The sequence below is a fragment of the Phyllobates terribilis genome, unplaced genomic scaffold, assembly GCF_046119375.1.
Source record: "Phyllobates terribilis strain yellow unplaced genomic scaffold, ASM4611937v1 Scaffold_9__5_contigs__length_417890890, whole genome shotgun sequence".
Classification (NCBI taxonomy): domain Eukaryota; kingdom Metazoa; phylum Chordata; class Amphibia; order Anura; family Dendrobatidae; genus Phyllobates; species Phyllobates terribilis.
This window is the reverse complement of record NW_027362769.1, coordinates 376288566-376312988: the sequence shown is the minus strand read 5'-3', so window position 1 is coordinate 376312988 and position 24423 is coordinate 376288566. Positions and strand designations below refer to the sequence as shown.

Genomic DNA, 24423 nt, shown 5'->3' with positions numbered 1-24423 from the left:
CAAACAAACTCTGTCTGAACATAGTCTTAGGAATGTTTTGTTAACCGACCACTCAGGTATTAAAATAGGTTGGTAATTTCTGAAATGGCGGCCATTTTGGTTGTCACTCGGGTTTTTCGGAAACAAATATGGGAAAAAGGAGAATATAATTTCTTGGAATTAACCTCTTCATGACATATGATGTCCTTGTATTTCGTGGGTGGGATGTGGGGGGAAGAATTGCAATCACCAGAGGAGATCAGAGATAACTCCCATCTTGTCCATTCAACTGTGTAGATGCCGCAGTCAATACTGATCGCAGCATCTAAGCGGTTTACAGAGGTACCAAGTCTTCTCCTATAGAGTAACCCCAGCGGGGACATTGTGGGGTGTCGATGGTTGCTATGGCAGCCGGTGAGGCCTAACAGTCTACTCCGTGTTAGTACACCTGAGAAACAGAACACACCGCAGCACAGAGGTATTTCAGGATATTAACCTCTTCTCCATATGGGACAGGTGCCATCTGTGTTATACAGCCTGCAGCACCTGCCTCTAATAGCAGCCATCAGAGCTAGCTGTATGCCCCTGTCACCGCCATCTTGGTACTCCAGCGAAGACTGGCCACAGGCTGTGCTTCTTAGGAGACCACAAATATTATAGTCTCTAGAGCAAGTGATCAAACAATCACAGGTTCAAATCCCCTATAGAAGCTAAAAAAAGGTGAATAATAAACAAGTAGTGGAGAAAAATATATATATTTGATACATTTGAATCTGGTAAAGAAATGCAAAATTGGTATCACCATGTCTGCAAAATTGTGATTAAATAATTTACTATAATTATTGATTTTATAATTATTATTATATCATATATTATATTATAATCGTGAATTATATTTATATATTCTAGTATATAATATATTATATATATGACATTATATTATGATATTATCATATATTATATTATTGTATATGTTATAACCATTAATTGTTGATTACGATTATATTGTATATTATTATATATTATAATCATTGATTATTAATTGTAATGTTATATTCTAGTATAAATTATATTATTATATCTTACATTATGTTATGATTATTTTATTATATATTATTTTATAATCATTAATTATTCATTATAATTATATTGTATATTATATGTATTAGAATTATTAATTATGACATATTCTAGTATATTTTATATTATATTATTAAACTATATTATTAATTATATTATTATATAATCATTGATTATACTTATGATGATTAAATTATTTAACTCGTACCGTAAACACCGAAATTTTTTTTTTACCGTTTTTCACTTATTTCACCTCACCCCAAAATGGTACCAATAAAAACTACAGCTTAACACCCCCAAATAACGAGCCCTCACACAGCTCCATTAATGTATATAAATATATATATATATATGTATATATATATATATATATATATTTTTTTTTTTTTCTGAATTCCGATTTTTTTCGACCCACAAAAATAATAATAACAAAAACCTACACAAGTTTGGTATCGCCGTAATCATCTAGGCCTGGAGAATCTTATTACCAGATCATTTTTACCGTGTGATGAGCGGCGTTTAAAGGAAACGAAAAAAAAACCAATGGCGGACTTTATTTTTTTTTATTTTATTTTTATCGCATTTGGATTTTTTTTTTTACGTTTTATGTTAAAATTAATACAGTCGTTCAAAATTACAACTCGTCCCACAATCAATGAGCCCTTCGTATAAAGATGGAGAAATAAAAAATACAATAAAAAGTTCCGGCTTTTGGACGAAGGGGAGAAAAAAAAAAGCGCAAAATTGGAGGAAGCGGTAAGGGGTTAACAATAAGGCAGGCACTAGTTGCTTAATAACCCCCTACAGACCATATCCTGACACAATGCTGGGAGTTACAGCTGCAGTCACCACTGCGTGTCATTGCACTCAGCACACACCAGAGGGCGCTCGCTCCGCTCAGCATCTTCTTTCCCTGCTGCTCGGGCATCCGTTTCCATGGCGCTGCAGCCGGAAGTGCGTCACAGCCCGGAACCGGAAGACCGACGGGCCGCGAAATTTCAGCTGGAAGGTGAGAGGGAAAGTGATGTGAGCGGGTCAGGGAGTTCCGGGGACCCCGGGAGGTGAGCTTCGGGCACCGGACCGGTATTATTACACCTGCTAGTGAAACACTATAGATCACAGCGAACAGCCTGCTGGGGGTTGTAGTTCTTCTCAGGTGTCCTTCTGGGTGTAGGCCATCATCACATGTCAGTAACTGTCACTTTATTGTGTCGGAGGCCTGACTTTCTAGTCTAGGGTGGTTTTACGTTGCCCCATTGGTTTATCGCTGGAGTACTACAAGTACCTGCATGCCCTGGGGGTTGGAATCACCATCATGATGAGTAGCCGGCCCAGTTTTTCTGGCTTAGAGCAGGATGGGCATGCTGGGAGTTGTAGTGCGCCGGCCCTCGGTTCATATAAGACGTCCTGTATGGTTTCTGTGGGTCTTTTTTTTTGCAGCCGTCGCCATGAGATCCGGAGGGGAGGGCCGCTGTGATGAGACCACGTCGCTGGAGGCGGCCGTCCCGGAGGAGAGCGTCATCGTGATCAGCGACGACGAGGGAGAAGTGTCCCTGGGGCTGGGGAACTCTGTGCTGCTGATAGAAGATGCCGGCGGTGAGCGCTGCGGGGTCGTCTCGCTCCTCGGGGGAGGGGTAAATGGGGGCCGTAGCCGTTTATAACCCATTCACGACCGACGACGTATATTTACGTCATCGGCCGTGTCCCAGGCTACGTACAGCAAAGGCGATCGGACGATCGCGGCTTCAACTCTCCTAAGGGGACGATTAAATACGGTAAAAAGTAAATTAAAGAATTGAAAAAAACCCCCACAAAAGTTCAAATCTTCCCTTTTTTCCCCATTAAAAATAAAACAAAATAAACCTATTTGGTTTTGTTGCGTTCAGAATCGTCCCGATCTATCAAGATATAAAAATAATTAATCTGATCTACCCCAGAATGGTATCAATAGAAACATCAGCTCAGGGAGAAAAAAAATAAATAAATAAGCCGTCACCCGGCCCTAGAGCCCGAAACAATGAAGACGCTACAAGTCTCGGAAAATGGCAAAAAAAAAAAAAATTCAGATAAATTTCTGAATTTTTTTTTTAATCACATAAACTGTATCTATCTGCGAACTCGTAATGATCTGGGGAATCATATTGTCAGCTCAGTTTTATCATATATTGCAGTTTGTTTGTTTTTTGCGCCTTTTTTTAGAGGAAAAAAAGTTGCAAGATGCTCTACGTAAATGAAGAACTTATGCAAATATTCCAGATGAACACAAAATACATAAATCACTCCAATTGATCGGCCGAAAACATCTGGAAAACAAAAACACAAAAATTGTGAAAAGGAAATAAAGTGGTGAACACATAAAATAGATTTAAAAGCACAAATAAAAAAAAATAAAAAAGACGTGATAATCTTTTTTTTTTTTTTTTTTTAACCCCCTTCCCCCCCAACTATCTAAATCTGACAGAGAGAGACAGTGCACGTCTAGTCTGCATGTGATCGCATACTTGCAGCATCGGAGAATCCTCGCAGGTAGCGCGATGTGAGGATACACAAGTCTGCATTCACAGTTTGTTTGTTTTTTCTCCTTTTGCTCATAGAAGATTCAATTTTACAAGAAGAGAAGAAAACGTTGGAGGTGTTGGATGAAGAACTGGCCATAACATTCAGCAGGAAGGCGCATGTGATGCCCCACGCCAGATATGACTGCTCAACGCATCCTTTTACGTAAGGAGGAGACGCTCGCTGGCCTGAGCTCAGTGTGATCCATTCGCTGCCATCTATAACCAGTTTCTGTCCCTTTCAGCCGTTTGGAGGAAGAGACTCAGATCCCCGTAGAGAAGAACGCCAGCTTCTGCGCCGAGTGCTACTGCTACCTGTGCGACAAGCCTGCCTCCGAGGCAAGTAGAGAATGTCAGAGAGCTATGCCATCACTTTGCGATGCTGAGATCGGGTGCAGCCCTGATTAAGCAATGTCTTCTTCATATACATGTGTGTGTGTGTGTGTGTATATATGTATGTATGTGTATATATATATATATATATATATAAAACAAAAAAGTGTGAAACAACTGAAAATATGTCTTATATTCTAGGTTCTTCAAAGTAGCCACCTTTTGCTTTGATGACTGCTTTGCACACTCTTGGCATTATCTTGATGAGCTTCAAGAGGTAGTCACCGGAAATGGTTTTCACTTCACAGGTGGGCCCTGTCAGGTTTAATAACTGGGATTTCTTGCCTTATAAATGGAGTTGGGACCATTAGTTGTGTTTTGCAGAAGTCAGGTGGATACACAGCTGATAGTCCTACTGAATAGACTGTTAGAATTTGTATTATGGCAAGAAAAAAGCAGCTAAGTAAAGAAAAACGAATGGCCATCATTACTTTAAGAAATGAAGGTCAGTCAGTCTGAAAAATTGGGAAAACTTTGAAAGTGTCCCCAAGTGCAGTTGCAAAAACCATCAAGCGCTACAAAGAAACTGTCTCATATGAGGACCGCCCCAGGAAAGGAAGACCAAGAGTCGCCTCTGCTTCTGAGGATGTTTATCCGAGTCATCAGCCTCAGAAATCGCAGGTTAACAGCAGCTCAGATTAGAGACCAGGTCAATGCCACACAGAGTTCTAGCAGCAGACACATCTCTACAACAACTGTTAAGAGGAGACTTTGTGCAGCAGGCCTTCATGGTAAAATAGCTGCTAGGAAACCACTGCTAAGGACAGACAACAAGCAGAAGAGACTTGTTTGGGCTAAAGAACACAAGGAATGGACATTAGACCAGTGGAAATCTGTGCTTTGGTCTGATGAGTCCAAATTTGAGATCTTTGGTTCCAACCACCGTGTCTTTGTGCGACGCAGAAAAGGTGAACGGATGGACTCTACGTGCCTGGTTCCCACCGTGAAGCATGGAGGAGGAGGTGTGATGGTGTGGGGGGGCCTTGCTGGTGACACTGTTGGGGATTTATTCAAAATTGAAGGCATACTGAACCAGCATGGCTACCACAGCATCTTGCAGCGGCATGCTATTCCATCCGGTTTGCGTTTAGTTGGACCATCATTTATTTTTCAACAGTACAATGACCCCAAACTCACCTCCAGGCTGTGTAAGGGCTATTTGACCAAGAAGGAGAGTGATAGGGTGCTACGCCAGATGACCTGGCCTCCACAGTCACCAGACCTGAACCCAATCGAGATGGTTTGGGGTGAGCTGGACCGCAGAGTGAAGGCAAAAGGGCCAACAAGTGCTAAGCATCTCTGGGAACTCCTTCAAGATTGTTGGAAGACCATTTCCGGTGACTACCTCTTGAAGCTCATCAAGAGAATGCACAGAGTGTGCAAAGCAGTCATCAAAGCAAAAGGTGGCTACTTTGAAGAACCTAGAATATAAGACATATTTTCAGTTGTTTCACACTTTTTTGTTAAGTATATAATTCCACATGTGTTAATTCATAGTTTTGATGCCTTCAGTGTGAATGTACAATTTTCATAGTCATGAAAATACGGAAAAATCTTTAAATGAGAAGGTGTGTCCAAACTTTTGGTCTGTACTGTGTATATATGTACAAGTGCTTCTCACAAAATTAGAATATCATCAAAAAGTTAATTTATTTCAGTTCTTCAATACAAAAAGTGAAACTCATATATTATATAGAGTCATTACAGAGTGATCTATTTCAGGTGTTTATTTCTGTTAATGTTGATGATTATGGTTTACAGCCAATGAAAACACAGAAGTCATTATCTCAGTAAATTAGAATACTTTATAACAACAGCTTGAAAAATGATTTTAAAATCTGAAATGTCCCACTGAAATGTCTGTTCAGTAAATGCCCTCAATACTTGGTCGGCTCCTTTTGCATCAATTACTGCATCAATGCGGCAATGTGGCATGGAGGGATCAGCCTGTGGCGCTGCTGAGGTGTTATGGAAGCCCAGGTGGCTTTGATAGCAGCCTTCAGCTCGTCTGCATTGTTGGGTCTGGGGTCTCATCTTCCTCTTGACAATACCCCATAGATTCTCTATAATAGATTCTCTATGGGGTTAAGGTCAGGCGAGTTTGCTGCCAATCAAGCACAGTGATACTGTTGTGTGTAAACCAGGTATTGGTACTTTTGGCCGTGTGGACAGGGGCCAAGTCCTGCTGGAGAATGACATTTCCATCTCCATAAAGCTTGTCGGCAGAGGGAAGCATGAAGTGCTGGAAAATGTCCTGGTAGATGGCTGCGCTGACTTTGGTCTTGATAAAACACAGTGTACCTCCACCAGCAGATGACATGGCTCCCCAAACCATCACTGATTGTGGAGACTTCACACTAGACCTCCAGCAGCTTGGATTGTGGCCTCTTCACTCTTCCTCCAGACTCTGGGACCTTGATTATCAAATGAAATGCAAAATTTACTTTCATCTGAAAACAACACCTTGGACCCCTGAGAACAAACAGTCCAGGTCTTTTCTCCTTGGTCCAGGTAAGACGCTTCTGGCGTTGTCTATTGGTCATGAGGGGCCTGACACAAGGAATGTGACACTTGTAGCCCATGTCCTGGATACGTCTGTGTATGGTGGCTCTTGAAGCAATGACTCCAGCAGCAGTCCACTCCTAGTGAATCTCACCCAAGTTTTTGAATGGCCTTTTCTTAACAATCCTTTCAAGGCTGCGGTTATCCCGGTTGCTTGTGCACCTTTTTCTACCACACTTTTTCCTTCCATTCAACTTTCCATTAATATGCTTGGATACAGCACTCTGTGAACAGCCAGCTTCTTTAGCAATGATCTTTTGTAGCTTACCCTCCTCGTGGAGTGTGTCAATGACTGCCTTCTGGACATCTGTCAAGTCAGCAGTCTTGCCCATGATTGTGGAGCCTACTGAAACTGACTAAGGGACCTTTTTAAACGCTTAGGAAGCCTTTGCAGGTGTTTTTTGTTAATTCTCATTTAGAGAGATAATGACTTTTGTGTTTTCATTGGCTGTAAGCCATAATCATCAACATTAACAGAAATAAACACGTGACATAGATCCCTCTGTGTGTAATGACTCTATATAATGAGATTCACTTTTTGAATTGAAGAACTGAAATAAATTAACTTTTTGATATTCTAATTTTGTGAGAAGCACCTGTATATGTGTGTGTGTGTCCTGAAACCTCTTGTGATCTGTTCTCTCTTACTTTTTGTTAACCCTTTTTTAGTGTATAAACTGGACATCTCCAGATTATTGCCACTGCAATGCCCATAACAAGAGCAGGTACTGGAAGCAGTATCGAGACACTGCCCTGGTCGGGGTGTTGACCATGTTCAACCTGGACCTCACGGAGATCGACGCGGAGCTTAAGGAGGGCGGTGAGTGAACGTCCCACGTCTCGTCCATCACGGTTTGTGGCAGTTACTCAGTTTTCCATTTCTCCTAGGAAACAAGCTGCGTCTCTTCTTGCAGGACTTACTGCCGGTGTACCAAGATTACTTAAAGGGCACGTTCCTAAAGCGTGCCACGGTGGAGCGATGCCTCTGCTCCTGCCATAAGCAGAAGGTTGTGAACCCAAATTGTAACATCTGCTCCCTGAATCACACGCCGGTCAAGTTCTTCAAGTAATTACTGCTCCACTTTCGTCTGTTGTGACGTACAACATTAGTGAGTTGGAGGGGGATCTGTTGCCAGAATCTGAGGGAATGATAAAATACGGTCTGGGTCACTTACTGGGTAAATCAGCCGCAGATCAAGGCGTTCGGTATAACCCATACATACCCTCTGGTCCCGGGTCTGAAATCAGCAAATCCTCGCAACGCCCAGTGCCTGCGCTGGGGGTATTCATAAGTCTGCAGTCACACAGAGTGACTGCCGACTTATCGGTTTTGACCAGACATCCCCTTTAAGGCCCCCCATACACATTAGACTGTTGGCTGCTGAACCCACAGGCTCGGCCAGCAGTCTGTGTCTGGGGTCTCCTGCCTCCCGCTACCTCTCCTTTCGACAGATGATGTGGGGGAGATAAAGATCCAGAATTGACCTATTTCGGACTATCCTTAATTTTCGGGTGAGATTTTCTGGCGCCTGAGGAGTCCGCAACGCTCTCTTTCATAGAGAATACAGGAGTGCGGGGCGAGCGTTCTGTGTATGGAGGAGTCAGGAGAGAGCTGCCGCCCAAATGACTCATATAATCGGGCTGATCCAGGACGGGGATGACCCAAGAGGGAGAAGTAATGTATAATCCTATTGGATCAGGGGTAACCAGCCCACCCCTCGCTTCTTGTAATGCTTTATCCCCTAGAGCCGTAGGGTGGAGCTCGCTGATATATTTACTTTCACATGAATTTAGGAAAGTCCTGCAAAAAAAACAAAATAAAGCCTATCACCTCTTCATCTGTTCTGACTTTGAGGTTTTCTAATACATCCAAGTCAATACCGGTCATCCGTATACTGTATACAGGAGTCTCCTGACTCTTATAGACAGATGTCGGGAGAGAGGAGGATCGGGGTGTAAAAAAATGAAAATGCCCGGTACCTTGTTTTTTGCAGCAAAACCATACGATCTGTAGTTCCATACATGGCGGTTTTATGTTGTTGAGGTCCCCGCTGACTCCTCTATCTGTCTGTCTCTTGCTTTCTTCGCAGTTACACCCAAGTCCATAAGACGGTGACGGATTTTTTAAACCAAATAGACGAGGACTGTCCCAAGGCTGCGGCGGTCATGTTGCTTGGCACGGTGAAAGAGCTGGTCATTCACAGGGTGGTACCTAAGTAAGTGCTTCATGTGAATGGGACTTGCAGAAAAATGTGCGACCTGCATAAACGTCCCCCGTTCAGAAGAACAGAACTGATATTTAGTTGCACAGATCCGTGTGAATACCCCCATATATCACTGTGGGACAAAGCTGCTTCCATGTAATCTGTGGTGTCTGTTTAAAGGGATTAGAGGATGAAGCAAAACCTCCAATTTAAGTCCGTTATATCAGACTAACACGTCCCTTTGTGTTTTGCTGTCAGTGCGTCCTACTGACAATTAACGGGATGTTTTTCTTCCTGGTTTTTAGCCCATTTACCTTGAAAGATCCATTTGCAAATATTAAAGAGTCGTCTATCAACCTTATGACAAGGTAAGAAGTATGAGAGCGTGACGGGTCCGAACGCCACCAGTGGTGGTGCCAGCCGTCAGACCACCACCGATCTAATGCTGATGACCTATCCGCGGGCTAGGTCATCAATATTATTAGCATGGACCACCCCTTTAAGTTATGTATACGACAAAGGAGAGGCCATCTGTGTTTGGTGGGTTGGTTTCCTTCCTGGAATTTAAAGGATTGTTCCCATCTTCATAGATGGATATGTACAAGAACTGTCTGACAATATCCACTTATGAAGATGGGAGTAACCCCCTTTATCTTTTCGCCCAGACACTGCAGCTCCTACAGACGTATAATGATATTGATACGTCCTCTAATGGTCTGAACGGAAGCTGCATCCTTCTCTTTCAGAATAATGTCCACTCTACAGAGGCTGCTGGTCCTGAAGGAATATCCGAAGACTATTTATGAAAAATTTGTCAGCTTCTTTCAGCTTTTAAGACTTCCTCCGCACTTCTACTCCTTCACATCCAGGTGAGACCTTGCTTGTGCGCGCCCCCAGACACTGTTTGCTTAGCCCTCACCTGTATGTTTCTGGTCCAATAGTAGTAAAATTACATGTTGGTTTTTTTTTTTTTTTTTTCTGGCCCAACTAGGCTAATTTTGTGTGTGATGTCATCTGGCCCGGCTAGTGTGTGTCTGTCTGTGATTTCGTCTGGCCCGGCTTGGCTAGTGTTGTATGTAGAGCAATTCATCCTCATGTATGGGATTATGGCTTTGTGTCTTCTCCACCAGCTTGAATGTCATGAGATGGGACAACTGCTTACTGACCTCCGTGATGGCCGGACAGAACCTGACCGGGGTCCGTACAAACAAAGGCAAGAAGGAGTGTCTGTGGGAAGCGCTGACTGTGGTCCAGTCCAGGGTGAAGAGGCTGGAGAACGACAAAAGGTTTGTGCTAAAGACGCCAAAGGTTTGTTTCTTTTTCTTTTTGGTTATACAAACACGGTAAAACATATTGATGTAAGAGTCATCCCAAAAAAGGCTCGACTGGTGAACACTTTACACAAATGGTCCATTAGGTACGATCGGTCTATGTAATGCTTAATTTGCTGCAGTTACCAGTGGGAATCTCCATCAACTCATAGGCAATATAATTTATAGAAAGGGAGCTTGCTGTCAGGAATTTGACCCCTGAAACATCCACTAACCCTTGTATCCAGTGCTTGTTGGCTACGTCGTCATAAGCCCGTCCAGTGCGCACCCAGTGAACCGAGGTGGCCTCGCTTCATAAATGGGCCAGATGATAACATTACGGGCTCGTCCAACACATGTTGTGTTTTTTTTTGGATGGCTCATGGCTCTAGCGCAGACCTCTCCAGAGTTCTGTGCCGCCTCAGGTAGTGATATCTGCCCCATTTCATATGTCATCTTTTTGCATAGTAAGAGTGGCTGTAAGGTATTGTATGCACTGGAGAAGTCAAAGAACATTGCGCGTACAGTGTACATCATTGTCCAAAAATTAATGTACTGTATGTAACACATAACAGCATCGTCCACCCCAATCTATGCTGATAAGCAACCTGTAGGGGTGAGCAAAAGCCCTCGGACTTAAGTAAGCAAGCACCAATCTTTCTAAGGACCTCATTGCATGCTATGTTAAGACTACAGGGCGATAGTCTTTTAGGGATGCTGGGAAAGTAGTCTTGGGAACCAGAACCAGGCAGGACGTCTTCCATAACACCGGTACCTTCTGTGATTGTAGGCTCCAGTTAGGCAGGTACTGAAAGGCAGAACACAGCTGGTTTGCACACACTTTTAAGGACATGTGGACTGAGACCACCTGGCCCTGCTGCTTTGCCCACCTCATGTACAGCAGCCTCATTAACCTCCTCTCCCCCAGTTCAACACAGCAAGTCCCCGTCTGTAAGATCAAACATTCTTGTAACTTCCTCTGCGTCCGGACACAGGTTAACTAACAACTGGTTGATAACCTGGTGACAATCGTATAAAATTGTGCTCGGATTTCCTCAAGGAGAGCACTGCAGACGATGAATAAGCATTCTTAACATTGGCATAGAGGAGATCCAGTATCCTGTTGTCCCGTGTACAACATCTGACTTATTGATAGAACTTAGGTAAAGCGGTAGAGATGATCGCTCCATTAAAATCTCCAGAAGTTACCCTTGAGGTGTTTCATCTGGAGCCGAGCCATAACCCCTGACAGCACTTCCCCAGCTGCCTTATGGTTCACTGATGGCAGTACATACAGTGGGGAAAATAAGTATTTGATACACTGACGATTTTGCAAGTTTTCCCACCTACAAAGAATGGAGAGGTCTGTAATTTTTCACTTCACCTGTGAGAGACAGAATCTCACACTGTATCACATTGTATGATTTCTACATAATTAATTTGCATTTTATTACATGAAAGAAGTATTTTGATACAAGACAAAAACAGAACTTAATATTTGGTCCAGAAACCTTTGTTTGCAATTAGAGGTCAGACGTTTCCTGTAGTTCTTGACCAGGTTTGCACACACTGCAGCAGGGATTTTGGCCCCCTCCTCCATACAGATCTTCTCCAGATCTTTCAGGGGCTCTCGTTGGGCAACATTGAGTTTCAGCTCCATCCAAAGATTTTCTATTAGGTTCAGGTCTGGAGACTGGCTAGGCCACTACAGGACCTTGAAATGCTTTTTACGGAGTCACTCCTTAGTTGCCCTGGCTGTGTGTTTCGGGTAATCGTCATGCTGGAAGACCCATCCATGACCCATCTTCAATGCTCTTACTGGGGAAAGGAGGTTGTTGGCCAAAATCTCAGGATGCATGACTCCATCCACCCCCCCCCCCTACAGTACAGTTGTTCTGTTCCCTTTGCAGAAAAGCACCCCCAAAGTATGATGTTTCCCCACCATGCTTCACGGTTGGGATGGTGTTCTTGGGGTTGTACTCATCCTTCTTCTTCCTCCAAACACGCCGAGTGCAGCTGATACCAAAAAGTTCTATTTTGGCCTCATCTGACCACATGACCATCTCCCATGCTTCCACTGGATGATCCAGATGGTCATTGGCGAACGTCAGACGGGCCTGGACATGTACTGGTGTGAGCAGGGGGACCTTGCGTGCCCTGCAGGATTTTAATCCATGACGGCGTAGTGTGTTACTAACACTAAGGTTTGAGACTGTGGTCCCAGCTCACTTCAGGTCATTGACCAGGTCCTCCTGGGTAGTTCTGCGCTGATTCCTGACCTTTCTCACAATCATCTTTACCCCACGAGGCGCGATCCTGCATGGAGCCCCAGACCGAGGAAGATTGACAGTCATCTTGTGTTTCTTCCATTTTCTAATAATTACGCCAACAGTTCTTGCCTTCTCACCAAGCTGCTTGCCTATTCTCCTGTAGCCCATCCCAGCCTTGTGCAGGTCTACAATTTTGTCCCTGGTGTCCCTACACAGCTCTTTGATCTTGGCCATGGTGGAGAGGTTGGAGTGTGATTGATTGTGTGGACAGGTGTCTTTTATACAGGTAACAAGTTCAAACAGGTGCAATTAATACAGGTAATGAGTGCAGGGTATGAGGGCTTCATAAAAAAACAACAAACAGGTCTGTGAGAGACAGAATTCTTGCTGGTTGGTAGGTGACAAATACTTATTTCAAACAATAAAATGCAATTTAATTAATGTAAAAATCATACAATGTGATTTTATGGTTTTTATTTTTAGATTCTGTCTCTGAGGTGAAGTGTACCTACGATAAAAAATACAGATCTCTCTATTCTTTGTAGGTGGGAAAACTTGCAAAACCAGCAGTGTATCAAATACTTATTTTCCCCATTGTACATTACTATTGCAATTACAAGAGAGAATTCTGTAGGTAGATAGTAAAGCCTGAGGCCAACAGCTAGCAGCTCAGTATTTGGGCAGCAATGACGCTCCTTTACAGTCACATGCCCCTGATCACCCCACCACCCTTCTTCTTGCCGCTCCTCATCATGTCTCAATCCGCCGGAACCATGTGAAACCCTGGTACCGAGACACGTGAATCAGGGACCTCCTCATGTAACCAAGTTTCGGTAAAACACATTAGACTGCATTCATGGTATTTCCTCTGGGTCCGAATCAGTGCCAGCAGTTCATCCAACTTATCTCTAAGTGAGTGTACATTCCCCATGATAATGGACGGGACCGCAGGTTTAAACCGTCTTCTTCTGGCCTTTTTCTTTGCCCGCTCTGCAGCCTCTGAAAGGTCTCCGCGCTTCACAGGGAACATATGGTCTACCCACTGCAGAAGAACACCTTAGCCTGCGCAGCTCCGGAAGTCGACTCCTTGAATACACAATACATTTAATAACAGTCTTTGGGACATCCAAAAAATCATCTTCCACATCCGTTCCTCCAAGCCTGTCCATAATTGACCCTATATGTTGTTCACCACAGGACACAGATGGCTGTACCCTTATCCAGTATGGTAGTAACCGCATGTGTTGTAGAACCGTAGGTGACAGTAGCGATATTACATTTGTGTCCACAGGTGCTATGCAGTAGTTGCATATAGTGTCCTATCATAGATGGCAATAATTGCCTCAGATGTGTATCTGTAGAAGGCTGTGGGTAACATTAACTGGGACAGACCAGGGTGCGTTCCCCGAGATGGCAATGACTGTGAGGGGCTTATAAGTAGCAGTGGCAGAGTAGGGTGTAGTGCTCCGAAGGCAGTTGTCAATGTTTGTGTCCCTTAGCCAATGGAGATTATCCATCGTACCACCACACTATACCCTCCATGTCTGCCAGGGGTACCTTAAGGTCTCGCTCTCGCGGTTCATCTTGGATACAGCATCTTTGCTGCCTTGTTCCTCCATGCTATGCTTTGCCTGGTAACGCTTGGCCTTCAGTCTCACTGTGCCACCTTCTCCCGCCACTCTGGTTCACTCCACTGTGCTTTGTTCGTCCTCCATACTGCCCAGGGTGTTTTGGTTTCCTCCATCCCACCACTGTCCAGCAAACCACAGAATGGAAAAAGTCAAGACAATGTAAACTTCAGAAGATGGTGTGTGATCGTGAGCGTCTTCAGCAGAGAGGAACTCTTGCTCCATTGATGCGACCACTGACCACAGGAATCGAGTGCAGAACCTCCCGATCTGTCAAGTCCACGATGGATCTGAACAGGTTGGGACAAAAACAATGACCCCTTGTAGCTGATGGTCCTGAAGAAGGGGAACACGCAAGGTTGAGCCTTTTGGAGAAGATGAAAAAAGAAACCAGTTTTGGGGGCCGACAAATTCGCTCTTTTATCTTAGAAATGCCACCACCAGACCCCATGCGTTGTCCAGCTCTCCCTGAAGAAAAGTGATTCGAGTGGACCTTCATGCAGTCCTGGCACTGGAGGTTGGTGCCGCCTTGGGAAGGGTCACGCTTAAACGAGGGCTCCCTGGATTGGGAGGACCCCTTGTCACCTTCTCGAGAACAGTGACTGATTGAGGCCGCAGGTTGTGTCGACAGAAGGGAAGCCTCTCAAAAAAAAATAAATTTGAGTATTGTAGCAACCGAGAAGAATGGTTAAGAAAATCCTTGTTACTCCCGGACTGACTTTCGTGAGTGTGATTAGTGATCCCACTGTACCATGAACCGAGGAGTGCCTGGAGGGGCGTAACTAAGTATCAACCCGATCCGACCAAGGTTGCACGGCGGCTCAGTCGACTCCGTGAACCAAGGAGGAACCGAGCAGAGGGACCAGGTGCTACTCCAGGTCAGACCCCGGTCACAGTTGTTGACCCACACCGGGGAATGCCGGAACAGGCAGGTTAGACTGGCATACAAGCAGGTGGGTATTGGCAGGCACGACTGGTATGCAGACAGGTGGGCACTGGCAGGCACGACTGGTATGCAGACAGGTGGGCACTGGCAAGCACGGCTGGTATGCAGACAGGTGGGCACTGGCAAGCACGGCTGGAGTGCAGACAGGGAGATACTGGCAAGCACGGCTGGAGTGCAGACAGGGAGGTACTAGCAGGTTGGAGCGGAGGCTGGATAGGGTCCAGTACAGACTGGGAGACAGGAACAGAGCCACAGATGCGGTAGACAAGCAGATTAAAGCGAAACCGCCGGAGCGGAGGACAAGGCAGAGCAGAGAGGAACCGCTGGTGCGGTGAGCAAGCAGAACGGAGTGAAAACCGCAGGTGCGGTTGGCAAGGCAGAGCAGAGCGGGTACCACCGGAGCGGTGGTCAAGGCTGAGCAGAGCGGGTACCGCCGGAGCGGTGGTCAAGGCAGAGCAGAGAGGAACCGCCGGAGCGGTGGTCAAGCAGAGCAGAGAGGAGCCGCCGGAGCGGTGGTCAAGGCAAAGCAGAGAGGAGCCGCCGGAGCGGTGGTCAAGGCAGAGCAGAGAGGAGTCGCCGGAGCGGTGGTCAAGGCAGAGCAGAGAGGAGCCGCCGGAGCGGTGGTCAAGGCAGAGCAGAGAGGAGCCGCCGGAGCGGTGGTCAAGGCAGAGCAGAGAGGAGCCGCCGGAGCGGTGGTCAAGGCAGAGCAGAGAGGAGCCGCCGGAGCGGTGGTCAAGGCAGAGCAGAGAGGAGCCGCCGGAGCTGTGGACAAGCAGAGCCAAACAGGGCTGAAGGTGCAGGCAGAGAGGACAGGACTCTGTTCACATGGAACAGACTGGAAAATGCAGGAAGATGGCTAGAACACAGGAGGTAGATACAGAGGAAGGGAAAAGGGCCACCACAACCAGATACACACAAGGTACTTACTATGAAGTAGCGAGTGGACACAAAACTCACAAACAGAAGTACAGAGACAACGAGTTGGAGTTAGGTGCAGGTTCAGACACTGCAAGAAAAGGGAAGGTATGGACATAGAGACAAACAGGTAACAGGCTAGGATACAGTTCAGACAGGAACTGCTACTGCAATGAGATACAAGAACGAGCCTGGATATACAGCTCCCAGAGTGGCAGAAACAGACTAGAAGTTAGAGATAACAGGACTGGGTATGCAGCCCCCAGGGTGGCAGAAACAGACAAGATACAGGACAGGACCTGGCAATTCAGTAGAAAAGACTAACTGAGTGAAGGTGTTGCTCAGGCACCTCCTTCTGGGTGGAGGGGGTTTAAATATCCAGTGACTCACAGCAATAGGCTGTGGACGCATTAGGAGTGCGCCCACAGCAGCTATAAGAATCAGGAAGTAACCGAGCCGCCACCCTAAGCAATCAGACAAGAGACATGCACACAACATGAACTGGAGCAAGCTTAGCAGGCTGGACTGACAGGTAAGATTGCGGTCTTGCATAGTGGGAGGTGGTGCACTATGCAAGCACACCGCCAGGGATGTTACAATCCTCTTGTGGAGCTCAGAAGATGAGTTCTGGTGAAGATGCCTCTGCTTTATTTTTCAGTTTTTTTTTTTTTTTTTTTTTTTCCCCCTTATGTCGAACAACTCCCCTACAATATAAGATCAGATCTCCCTCCCAGCAGCAACGAAGCTCCATAAATCACAGTGTGCACAGACTGCAACGTCCCTGATAATTGTCCTCCGTCTCTGTCCTCTAGTTACCGACAGCTGGTGCGCTACCTGAACACCGTGCAATGCCCGGAGTCGGCCGGGTAAGTCTCACCCTCACGTCTAGTTTTTTTGGGGGGCGTTGTTGGTATTCTTTTTTTTTTTTTTTTTTTTTTTTTTTTTTTAATATATAAAACTTTTCCCTTGTATATTGCAGCCTCGTCACCCTGAAGAAGAAATTGTGTTTTTATATGTGCAAATATGGAGACTTCTCGACGGCCGCCTATTCCCTGATCGTGACCAAGGGGATGCAGGGAAGCATCTGTAAGTTCTTTACTCCTGCCCACTTCGAACTCCACCTTGCCATGCTGCGGTTAAGGAGTTGCCCCCCAGGAAACGAGGCTGAGTGGACGGACGTTTGGGCCCCTCAGAGCGGTGAGTGATTATTTATTATAGGTCAGGTTAGACTTTCAGGATAAATGACGCTCCTTGTGTATATAGGATTACTTGTGGTTACACCGTTGCCCGCGCTCTGTACATTTCTGTGACCTTTTGCATTTTGCCAGGTTCACCATTGAAGAGGGGGCTTTTGATCCGGACGGCACTCCATATACTTTTCTGTAATAACAACCTATTTCACGAGGTAAGTGTATGATCCCGTCCAGCAGCGAATAGAAACGATTTTTGGTGCAAAGATACCTGTACAAAGATCTAAGGGGCTGTGCCCACACATGGTTTTTGGGCAAAATCCTCCTTTAAAACTCTTAGAAATTACTTGGAAAACTTTTCTATGGGACATCCACTTTTGTGTTCATGTGAGTTTTTTTCCCCTATTAGCAGTATATGCACACTACTTTTTGAGCTGAAACTGAGAGGAAACTCTCCAAATCTTCCTGCAAATCTCAAAACTCCTCAAACTTAGTTGGCATTTCATCAAAACCAGCGATCCTTGAAGGGGCCTTTTGGAACAGATGCTCCTAATTTATTTAAAGACCACCACTGGAGTTAGATTTGTTGTGTAGTGAACGCCGCCGCTCATCATGAATGGCGTGAAAACACCAGAAGTAACAACATTTTTTTAAAATGTTTTCTTAATCTCACATTGCGCAAAAAAAAAAAAGTGACTTTACCACGCTTTCCTTCGCCAGAATCTCGCAAAAAAAGCTTTGAATCTCCTCCTTGGAGTTTCTGCTCTGAAAAAAAACTGTGTGCACATAGCAGAAGAGGTTTTGAAAAGAAGCTGGGGTTTGGGGGGGTACTGGAGATGTGAACCTCAATCTAGTGATTGCACAGAGTGGGATATATCGGCGCTGCATGCAGAGGAGGAGTACAAGGCGCCTGTGCATGAAGGAAAAAAGTTGGCACAACCCACTGATGTTGGCGGGACCTGCCAGCTGCTTCATGTCTGTGTTCACGTCCTGATTACCCCCCAACGGCCCATCCAAAAAGTGCTATCCTTTCACCAGTAGAAAATAAAGTGGTCTGTGCAGTATGAAGGGGACGACCGTGGCCGAAGCTTTGCTGTTAATTCTATATTTTCTTTTCGTTTTAGTCCAAGTGTTGGAGCAGTCTGGTCAGGATGTGGTGCACCAGCGAAATGCTTTCGAAGGAAGGAAGACTTATGCCTCTATGCCTGTATGAGCCTGACAAGACTCTGCTGCAGGTAAGACCCCCCCAGACGTGTGTACGCCGGTGGTCACCCTGCACGTACCACCTGAGCCATTCCCAGCACAGTCTGTCTGTAGGAACAGCAGTGTCAGTAGTGATATCGCTCTTCTCTAGACTGTGATGACCTCGTCGTGTACCATCCTGGACGAGCTACAGAGGATGCCCAACGTATATCTCCCAGCGCCATTCCACAAGGTATGTCCCCGGGGTCTGTTATTTATTTTTCTTTTTTATATGGAACAACTGAAAGGGATCCTGACGGCTGTCGTATCATACCACCATGTCTGTACTGCGCATGCACAGTGTGACTGAGACCGAGGAACGTGAACCTGACCTCACTGCGCTTTCCCAGAGAGGAAGAACGTCAAGCGTGAGATTCGCAAAGAGCCGATGGTGACATCACTCCTGAAATTCATGATAGAAATATCATATATATCTATCATGAATTTTAGGAGCAATGTAGGATCTATCCATCTATCTATCTCATTTTGTTTTTTTATAATGAATAAGAAAACCAAATCTTTGTAAAGTTCAATTTCACCGTAAAGTTTTTATATATATTTAGAATAATATTTATTTTTTATTATTACCGTATTTTTCAAAATATAAGACGCACTTTTTTTCCTCCCAATTTTGGAGGAAAGCGGGGAGTGCGTCTTATAGTCCGAAAAATACGGTATTTAGTTTAGTTTATTTTTTTATTTTATTTTTTTTACAATATATTGATTTGTGTCACCTTTTTTCCGAGATCCGTACAATTTTTTTTTTATTTTTATTATTATTATTCTGGTAACGGCGTTGTGTGGTAAGCTGTGGTTTTATTGACACGAATTTAAGTTATGTACATTTTTATAATATTTTTTTATTTTTAGGGAGGTGTGGTGAGCGAAAAAAACAAAGCAAAACACAATTGTGGCATAGATTTTTATTTTTTTTTTTTTGCGGTGATACCAAATAATGTTTTTTGTGTGGTTTTATTTCTTTTTTTTAACCTTTTATTACTTAGTCTCCTTAGTGGACTTGAGCCTGCAGACATCTAGTCTCTTTGCCGGCTGCTGTGTGTGTGACCTGTCCAATGTCCCCCTCAGAGGGATTAAAGCGCCCTCCCCATAGGTTTACTACACTCCTAAACTATATGTCCGGTGTGTTGTTCAGCACTTCTAGTAGCAGTTCCTTTTATTTCTCCCTCCCATTACAGGCGTTTCACAACACGGCAGAGCTGATTCTCATCGTTCAAGCAGTCGTCCGCTTCATGATGGCCACCATGCCACCTCTGAAAGGCATGCTGGAGTTGATTGCAGCGTTTGGGGTAAGGATCACACCTGTGTAATAAGCAGGACAAGAAGCCGCCATCAGACACAGGTGTCATGTCCCCTGTAACCTGCCGTCTCAGCCCAGTTCCAGGGGACATCTCTGACAGTCATAGCCCCCAAATCAGAGACTGAGGCTTCCAATGAGTAAGGAAACCTGGGAGACAGAGCATGTCTACAGCAGGATATTGCAGCGCGGCGTAAAAGGGGGCATCCTACTCCAAATTTGATCTGTACAGGAAGTGGGTGCGGGGTTTTGTCTCGTTACAGTAAGTGGGGATAGGGCTCTCTCTCTCTACATGAAGAGGGGTGCTATTTCAGTCAAAACTCATACAGGCATAAGAGAGAAGGTGGGTTTTCTGTTCAGTATAGGGAAGCCATTGTAAAATGGCTTTCTCATGCTGAAAAGGGAGTTCCAGTACCTATAGTGCTGGCCGAATGGTTGACATGTTACAGAGCATAATAATTTGACACCATCCGTTAACATATTAGATTGGTATTAACCAAAGCTAAATGGTGTTCTCACCAAACACAAGAAAAAATTATACCATGGTTTATTGAATATTAAAACATGATTTACAAAAACACCCATATCATGATTGAGAAAAAACTATTAGCAAACCTGATAAGAAAATCCCCACCCCCACAAAACTAGGTGTCAATGAAGAGTTGCCTGCCCCCCAAAAAATAAATATATTTATTTATTACACAAAAATTTGATGAATTAGCTTCACTGTATATTATCTCATCTGCAGGAGCCGGAAGCCCACCGTCAGACACGGCCAGACTCCACATAGAGAAGGCAGAGACAGTTAAATATGGCCTCTGCCTTCCTAATCGCTGTGTATACAGAATGGGAAACGCTAACGCCGCTTCCTCCTCAGTGATTAAATGGAAGGAGAGAGCGAGAGGTGCTGAGTCCTAGAAGACCCCGACATCTCTGCTTAGCAGTCAGAAGACTGAATTTACCCTGTAACTGGGGCTAATAAACCTGCCTCAGTTACAGGGAGAATCAGATTAGAAAAAAAAAAAAAAAAAGTATTGACGAAATGGTCCCCAAAAGTCCTTATGAGGGGGGATGGAGGATGTGACATGAATGAAAAATAAATACGCAAAAAACTAAATTTAAAAGAAAAAGAAAATGTGCCTGGTCAGGAAACGGTTAAAAAATGGATGTATCGGAGCGATACCAGCAGCAGCTTTATCTTGTGTGGAACAGGGAAAGCGAAATGGCTAAACGTGGGGTTCTCTGTTATTTGCGGCTACAGCTGAACCACTGGGCGCTGTCGCTCCTGATCGAGGGGATCAGCTCCATGTCGGATCTGCTGTATCAGTTTGTGTCCTGTGTGAACAGAGAGCTGCACGAGGAGCAGCAGCGAATATTAGAGCTGTAAGTCCGCCATTATTTATTTATATTTATTTTTTGTTTTGTTTTTTTCCGTTTTTATTATGTTCTAAACATCTTCCTCTTCCATTCCTCTCAGACTTATAAACCGGGGACCTAATTACGTGTCGCACCTCGTGCCCGTGTTTCTCCTACATCCCAGCGAGGTTGTGCGATCGGTCGGCTTTTGTTTCATAGATTTCATCTTGAAGAACATGGCGCAGTAAGTCCTCCACTTATCTCTATGCGAAATATAAAGGTGAGCAGCCGCTAAATGCCGCCATCGCCAGGCTTAAAGGGGCGGTGTAGTGGAGGGAAGGCGGATCGTCACACATCTTAGTAAGGAAACTTAAGATTGGAGCGGATCATTCATTGGCGACAGCAGAGACCATCTAAAGGAGGTAAAAGGAAAGGGGCCAAGAGCTAGACATGGGGGTATTATTCTAAGCTCCTGGTAAGTGCACGCTGTGATAACATGAGGTGACTGTAGGGGGCGCTCACACTATATGAGAACGGGGAACTGAGCGCAAGAACTGCAGCAACCGAATCTAATGGAGATTTCTTATTATTTCAGTATTCCTTGGTCAGGAACTCTCGGCAACTGCCTGGAAATGAAGGTGAGGAAAGTAACACCCAGATCCAGCAGGGGGCGCTGATCTATTAGATAGGACTGTCATAGGGACAGTGAGTGCAGCTCTGGAGTATAATACAGGTTGTAACTCAGGATCAGTACAGGATCAGTAATGTATGTACACAGTGACTGCACCAGCAGAATAGTGAGTGCAGCTCTGGAGTATAATACAGGATGTACCTCAGGATCAGTAATGTAATGTATGTACACAGTGACTGCACCAGCAGAATAGTGAGTGCAGCTCTGGAGTATAATACAGGATGTAACTCAGGATCAGTAATGTAATGTATGCACACAGTGACTGCACCAGCTGAATAGTGAGTACAGCTCTGGAGTATAATACAGGATGTAACTCAGTATCAGTACAGGATCAGTAATGTAATGTATGTACACAGTGACTGCACCAGCAGAATAGTGAGTGCAGCTCTGGAGTATAATACAGGATGTAACTCAGTATCAGTACAGGATCAGTAATGTAATGTATGTACACAGTGACTGCACCAGCAGAATAGTGAGTGCAGCTCTGGAGTATAATACAGGATGTAACTCAGGATCAGTACAGGATCAGTAATGTAATGTATGTACACAGTGACTGCACCAGCAGAATAGTGAGTGCAGCTCTGGAGTATAATACAGGATGTACCTCAGGATCAGTAATGTAATGTATGTACACAGTGACTGCACCAGCAGAATAGTGAGTGCAGCTCTGGAGTATAATACAGGATGTAACTCAGGATCAGTACAGGATCAGTAATGTAATGTATGTACACAGTGACTGCACCAGCAGAATACTGAGTGCAGCTCTGGAGTATAATACAGGATGTACCTCAGGATCAGTAATGTAATGTATGTACACAGTGACTGCACCAGCAGAATAGTGAGTGCAGCTCTGGAGTATAATACAGGATGTAACTCAGGATCAGTACAGGATCAGTAATGTAATGTATGTACACAGTGACTGCACCAGCAGAATAGTGAGTGCAGCTCTGGAGTATAATACAGGATGTACCTCAGGATCAGTAATGTAATGTATGTACACAGTGACTGCACCAGCAGAATAGTGAGTGCAGCTCTGGAGAATAATACAGGATGTAACTCAGGATCAGTAATGTAATGTATGTACACAGTGACTGCACCAGCAGAATAGTGAGTGCAGCTCTGGAGTATAATACAGGATCAGTACAGGATCAGTAATGCAATGTATGTACACAGTGACTGCACCAGCAGAATAGTGAGTGCAGCTCTGGGGTATAATACAGGATGTACCTCAGGATCAGTAATGTAATGTATGTACACAGTGACTGCACCAGCAGAATAGTGAGTGCAGCTCTGGGGTATAATACAGGATGTAACTCAGGATCAGTACAGGATCAGTAATGTAATGTATGTACACAGTGACTGCACCAGCAGAATAGTGAGTGCAGCTCTGGAGTATAATACAGGATGTACCTCAGGATCAGTAATGTAATGTATGTACACAGTGACTGCACCAGCAGAATAGTGAGTACAGCTCTGGAGTATAATACAGGATGTAACTCAGTATCAGTACAGGATCAGTAATGTAATGTATGTACACAGTGACTGCACCAGCAGAATAGTGAGTGCAGCTCTGGAGTATAATACAGGATGTACCTCAGGATCAGTAATGTAATGTATGTACACAGTGACTGCACCAGCAGAATAGTGAGTGCAGCTCTGGAGTATAATACAGGATCAGTACAGGATCAGTAATGCAATGTATGTACACAGTGACTGCACCAGCAGAATAGTGAGTGCAGCTCTGGGGTATAATACAGGATGTACCTCAGGATCAGTAATGTAATGTATGTACACAGTGACTGCACCAGCAGAATAGTGAGTGCAGCTCTGGGGTATAATACAGGATGTAACTCAGGATCAGTACAGGATCAGTAATGTAATGTATGTACACAGTGACTGCACCAGCAGAATAGTGAGTGCAGCTCTGGAGTATAATACAGGATGTACCTCAGGATCAGTAATGTAATGTATGTACACAGTGACTGCACCAGCAGAATAGTGAGTACAGCTCTGGAGTATAATACAGGATGTAACTCAGTATCAGTACAGGATCAGTAATGTAATGTATGTACACAGTGACTGCACCAGCAGAATAGTGAGTGCAGCTCTGGAGTATAATACAGGATGTACCTCAGGATCAGTAATGTAATGTATGTACACAGTGACTGCACCAGCAGAATAGTGAGTGCAGCTCTGGAGTATAATACAGGATGTAACTCAGGATCAGTACAGGATCAGTAATGTAATGTATGTACACAGTGACTGCACCAGCAGAATAGTGAGTGCAGCTCTGGAGTATAATACAGGATGTACCTCAGGATCAGTAATGTAATGTATGTACACAGTGACTCCACCAGCAGAATAGTGAGTGCAGCTCTAGAGTATAATACAGGATCAGTAATGTAATATATGCACACAGTGACTGCACCAGCAGAATAGTGAGTGCAGCTCTGGAGGTTAATACTGGATGACTTTAGCTTTTTACGTGTGTTTCCTGTATATGGGTAGCAGCCTAGTAGCGATACGTTTTACATCCCCTTGAACGCATCGTATAGTGGAATATCTCCTCATCCAGTATTCTCCCCTCTGCTTTACACTGACTCTCTTCTCCTCACAGGTTCTCCCCTTCACAAACAATTTTAGGATCAGCCCAGAAGAACACAAAATGCTGATTGCAAATATCGGAAGGTTGATCACCAGATTCTAACAGCCCGCCAGCGCCCCCTGCGGGGATGGAGCAGGATCTTTGTATGCAGCTCTGCAGTAAAATGTCTCCTGATGTTCTCA

The 24423-nt window shown here is 44.6% G+C and overlaps 1 protein-coding gene across 1 annotated transcript; it reads left to right on the top strand.

Annotated features, from left to right (window-relative positions):
• Window positions 1-1952: 1952 nt before the first annotated feature.
• Window positions 1953-24423, top strand: LOC141162376 (uncharacterized). Its single transcript, XM_073648432.1, has 20 exons — window positions 1953-2068; window positions 2500-2655; window positions 3654-3780; window positions 3860-3953; window positions 7239-7389; window positions 7458-7635; window positions 8660-8785; window positions 9079-9141; window positions 9520-9642; window positions 9904-10059; window positions 16655-16708; window positions 16822-17039; window positions 17171-17247; window positions 18157-18267; window positions 18387-18467; window positions 19471-19581; window positions 20851-20972; window positions 21067-21189; window positions 21541-21583; window positions 24254-24423. The coding sequence occupies exons 1-20, from the start codon at window positions 1996-1998 to the stop codon at window positions 24341-24343; spliced, it is 2277 nt and encodes a 758-aa protein (XP_073504533.1). The 5' UTR covers window positions 1953-1995; the 3' UTR covers window positions 24344-24423.